The sequence below is a fragment of the Orycteropus afer genome, unplaced genomic scaffold, assembly GCF_000298275.1.
Source record: "Orycteropus afer afer isolate SDZICR_OR568_19922 unplaced genomic scaffold, OryAfe1.0 scaffold00029, whole genome shotgun sequence".
NCBI classification, from domain to species: Eukaryota; Metazoa; Chordata; class Mammalia; order Tubulidentata; family Orycteropodidae; genus Orycteropus; species Orycteropus afer.
In genome coordinates, this window is record NW_006921616.1 from 10,095,306 (window position 1) to 10,100,080 (window position 4,775).

General features: G+C 41.0%; 1 protein-coding gene across 1 annotated transcript in view; it reads left to right on the forward strand.

Annotated features, from left to right (window-relative positions):
* The first annotated feature begins 1,735 nt into the window (after positions 1 to 1,735).
* Positions 1,736 to 4,775, forward strand: part of CPLX4 (complexin 4) — a 27,442-nt gene continuing 24,402 nt past the window's right edge. The window contains exon 1 of the mRNA XM_007935503.2: positions 1,736 to 1,902. Within this exon, the coding sequence (XP_007933694.1) occupies positions 1,736 to 1,902 (167 nt within the window). The remainder of the gene's footprint in view (positions 1,903 to 4,775) is intronic.

Sequence of the window (4,775 nt, forward strand, 5' to 3'; positions counted from 1 at the left end):
CAAAAACGGTCTCACAGTTGTCACATGACAACCCCAGGGTGGTCCTGAAGGAGCAGAATTGAAGGTGGTCTCAAGTCCTGTAGTTCAATGAAGACTATACAGCTGTCATTGGAGAATCTCTGCACAGCTGGTAGGTGACCTTGGGTTTGTGCCCAAGGAAAGAATAACAAGCAGAAAGGAGCCATGCTGTTTGACCTGGCATTTCAGTACAGCTCATCAAATATGCATTAAGCGTTTACTGAGCTCTGGTGCCATAGTGGATAAGGCATTTACCTGCTAACCAGAAAGTCAGAAGTTCAAACCCACCAGCTGCTCCACAGAAGGAAGATGGGGCAGTATACTTCTGTAAAGATTTACCACCTTGGAAACCACATGGGGGTCACTATGAGTCACGGTCAATGCCATGGCAAGGAGTTTGGTTTTGGATTCTTTACATACAAGTGGAGTCCCTGGGTGGTGCTAATCGTTAACGCGCTCCGCAGCTAACTGTACCCAGATATGCCTTGGAAGACAGGTCTGGCTATCTACTTCCAAAAAAAAAAAAAAAGTCAATGAAAACTCTATGGACCACATTTCCATTCTGACACATGTAGAGACGCCATGAGTCTATGACAGCTGGTTTCAATCTGAGGGATAGTTTTGTATTTTCTGAGAGGGCTCATGCTTTCTGATAAGTAGTGATGAGCATAGGTTACAAATAGCCTCCATCTCTTCCCTCCCTGCCCCACCGCTGCTTGGAGTGCTTTAATTAGCAAGATACTAGCAGATTAAAGTCTTAGCCATTCTCAGTTACACCAGTGACCTGAAGAAAACCACAACCACTGAGAAGCTGCTAAAATATTAAAATATTATCCAAACTTGTGTAAGAACACCAGTGATCTTAAATATAGCACCCCGAAAGTGAGCTGTATGCAAGAAAAAAAGTAACTCCATTACAAACTGATTGGGTTCAAATGTGTTCTAACCTTCTGGCTGTGAGTGTCGGAAGCATCAAGTGTATCATTTCCACACAGAAGTGTAGCAGCTCCTTGTGGGAGAAGCTAAAATAGTCTTCCAGATGTAAATTAAGAACCATTGGTTTGCCCTTCAGACTTGCCTCGTTTTATGTTTATAGATAGGATGTGGTAGCCATTGAAGCCACACAAAATGCAAACGTACCAAAAAGCAAACCCTTCACAGCACTTAGTGCCTGTTGAGATAAAAAGATGCATCGAAAGGATTCTTTTTGCTTAATGAAACATTCTGGGTTGAGTCTCATTGGACTCTGTTTTCAACAGGAGGTTGTGTTCAAGGGCTGGAATTTGGAAATTCTACTACAGCTGTGTAATCAGTCAGCTCTGATTAATATAAATGAAACAGGACTCTTGACAAAACCCTGGTGTGCTTATAATTTAAAAATTAGAAGTGAGTGGGGGAGAGAGGCATAGATAATGTGAAGGCCATTTCCCCCGATATTAGCCTAGTGTATTAATACAGGAAGTAGTCGAGTGCATCTGATGGAGTGCTTTCGTAATCGGAACCATCTGTCCCTGGAGCTAAAGCGGCCACCATTTAATCCAGCTTACGGCTGACAACCCCCTCTGCTCTACGTTATGCCCTTGAATCCATGAGGCTGAGCACAGGCCTTTGCTCCTACATGTGTCTCTGTGGTTGAGGTTGCCTGGTTTGTTGGGTGTTTTGTTTTGTTTCTCAGGTTTTGTCTGAGTCTTTGTTTTGCTTTTCTGGGTCAGAAGCAATGGCTTTCTTTGTGAAAAATATGATAAGTAACCAGGTAAAGAATTTAGGATTTGGCGGTGGGTCTGAAGAGAAGCATGAGGAAGGTGGTCAGTCGGATCCTGCAGCAGCTCAAGGCATGAGTAGAGAGGAATACGAAGAGTATCAGAAGCAAATGATTGAGGAGAAGTGAGTACCTGCAAATGCATTTCCCTTTAAGAGCAAAAGGGCTCCTCCCAGCCAGACCCTCTGTGGCCCCCCCCCCATGTCTTTCCCCCGTGTTTTTACCCTCCCCGCCCTAAGGGAAGTTGCTTTCCACTAAAGTGAACAATTTTGCAGCATCAATAGCTGCCATGTCCTTCTTGTATGAATGGAAAAAGCAAATAAAAAGTTACCTCTATGTCCTTTGTAAAGCCACTTAACCCTTCCATGACCGAATCATTTTCTACTTTGTTTTTTGTTGATACCATACATTTTCAGTAATGGAGAGCATGCTAAAACCAAGAGAAAAGGAATGTTTAAGGTCATATTGATTTTGACACAATGATGTAGAACACATATCTCCCAAGTGCACTTCCAGTGGCAGGACTGGTGAGGTGAGGCCCCTTTCTTCAGATCCATGCAGTTAGTTATTCAGCTCCTCACCATGCAGAGCACATACTACAGCTCCCAAGAAACCTTAGAGGCTGAAGATGTTGATGGGAACTGTATGTCCCTTGGGTCATAAAAGGGTTTACACTTTCTGGTTTGGTCACATTTTAATCAACAGCATTTTAACCAATCAAATGAAAACTGTGAGTGTAAGTCTCTTTACAATCTTTCTGCAGTTCACCTTCCTAACAAGTAGAAAGGTTTTAAACCATGAGAATTCAGACTTCATGCCTAGAACAGGGCCTTAAAGACCACAGAAGTGGGGAGGGGGGCTGGCTGCTCAGGGGGCAGTGAGTTTCTGTTCAGGGTGACGAGAAAATTCAGAAATGGACAGTGTGGTGGTAGATCACCATGATGAAGGTAGTTACAGGTTGTTTAAAGTGAAAGCACAGTGGTTTCTCTGTTGTGAACAATAGCTTTGAAAGAATAGACTATTTAGTTCAGAGAGAAAGAAAAAAGAACATATAATACAACCTCCTTGATGTAGCATGTGTGAAAAAAATCCAGAAAATACAGAATGGCAATTAGCCTAGTGTCTAAAGCATTTGACTGCTAACCAGAAGGCTGGTGGTTCAAACCCACCAGCCACTCAGAAGGAAGGTTGGCCGATCTACTTCCGTAGTGATACTGCTCCTTCTTAGGGAGGGGTTGCTATGAGTCAGATCCAACTCCACAGCAGTGAGTTTGGTTTAGTTTAATTAAGTCATAAGACTTGGCTTCTCAAAGATTGTGAATAAATGTGGGGACTATTAATTATGAAAATTTTTAAACATACAGGAAACTGTAACAGTGCAATGAATATAAATGCCCCCAATGTAAATTTAACAGTTAACATTTTTCGTATTTCCTTATAGGTAGGTAGGTAGGATAGATAGATACATAGAAAGATAGATAGATGATAGATGCATAGATAGATAACCATTTTAAGGTAAATTACAGACCTCATGATACTTTACCCCTAAATATTCCAAAAAAAATGACATTCATCTGGCTCTATAAAATGTATTACAAATAAAACATTAGCAACATTTTAATTTAGTTGGATATTTCGGACATGAATATCACAAACAGTTTTTCACTGCTGAAGATTGAGCCTTGAAGTGTAATGTAAAGTTTTAAGGCTTAAGGTAGAATTAAAGACTCTTAATAATCACTGTGAATTGAAGCATTGGTTTAGAGGTTGAATGCTCATCATATGTTATAAAAGAAAAATACTGCTTTTTTGCCACGATGACTGTTTTACTAATGATCAATTACATAGTATTTGCCTAAGTCCTCTCACTAAGATGATTATAGGTGGAAAGGTTAAAGACTTGGAAGAATCTAGGAAAGTTCAAAGACCTACATTTAGTGGAAAGTTTGTCTATTTTTCTGAAAGAAATCATGGCTTATAATCTACCTAGAATATTCACTGGAGAGGAAGGAGCCCAAAGAAGAGGAAATGCAGCTGCATCAATGATGTGGGTGCGGGAGGGGACTCAGGCAGATGACATCACTTTCCTTGACTATTGGCTGGTTATGTCTGTGGCATGAGAATTTATACTAACTGTAAACTTTACAAGAAAAATAAGTACAATGAAAAAATAGAACAATATCACCCAATGTTCTCAGTTCAAGTGGGCTAATGAAAAGGCCAGAAATTTAGACTGCACACCTGATCATGTAAAGTATCATTTAATATGTCTTCTCTGCTGCCGTAGTGCCTAAGGCATTTGACTGCTAACCAGAAGACTGGCAGTTCCAACCCACGAGCCACTCCTCAGAAGGAAGACTGGGCAATCTACTTCCCTAGATATACCACCTCGGAAACCCAAGGAAGGGTCGCTATGAGTCGGATCCAACTTGACGGCAGTGAGGTTTTTTTTAAGCAATAAATCTGGTTGCAGATATGGCATCTGTTTGATCTCCTACTGTCCTAGTTTTCCTTAATTTTGTATCCAGACAGATCAAAGCTCAAAATAACCAAATGGTATGGTCAGTCGGTAGATTGGGTTATTTGCCAACTAACTGGCTTTTTATGCATGTGAAAATATTATAAATCTATATAGTCACTCAATTTAAGAGCTCACAATAGGACAATGGGTCCAGTCTGCTTCCCCATGGCAAGAGGGGCACCACCCCAGTGCAAGCTGGAGTTGTCAAGAGCTTCATCATCTAGAATGCAACATAAAGAAATAGACATCAAAAATGGTCCGTCACGAGTCACCTATAGAGAAAGCAATAGGCATTATAGTAGATATGATTATTAAAAGGAATTTTAGCGAGTGAAACCCTCCTAAACCCATCCTCATCACTCTAGAAAGTGGTGGGATTGATTCTCGAACTCACTGCTATCGAGTCGATTTAATTCATAACGACCCCTCCTTGGGTTTCTGAGGTGGTATCCCTGCAGAAGTAGATTGCCCAATCTG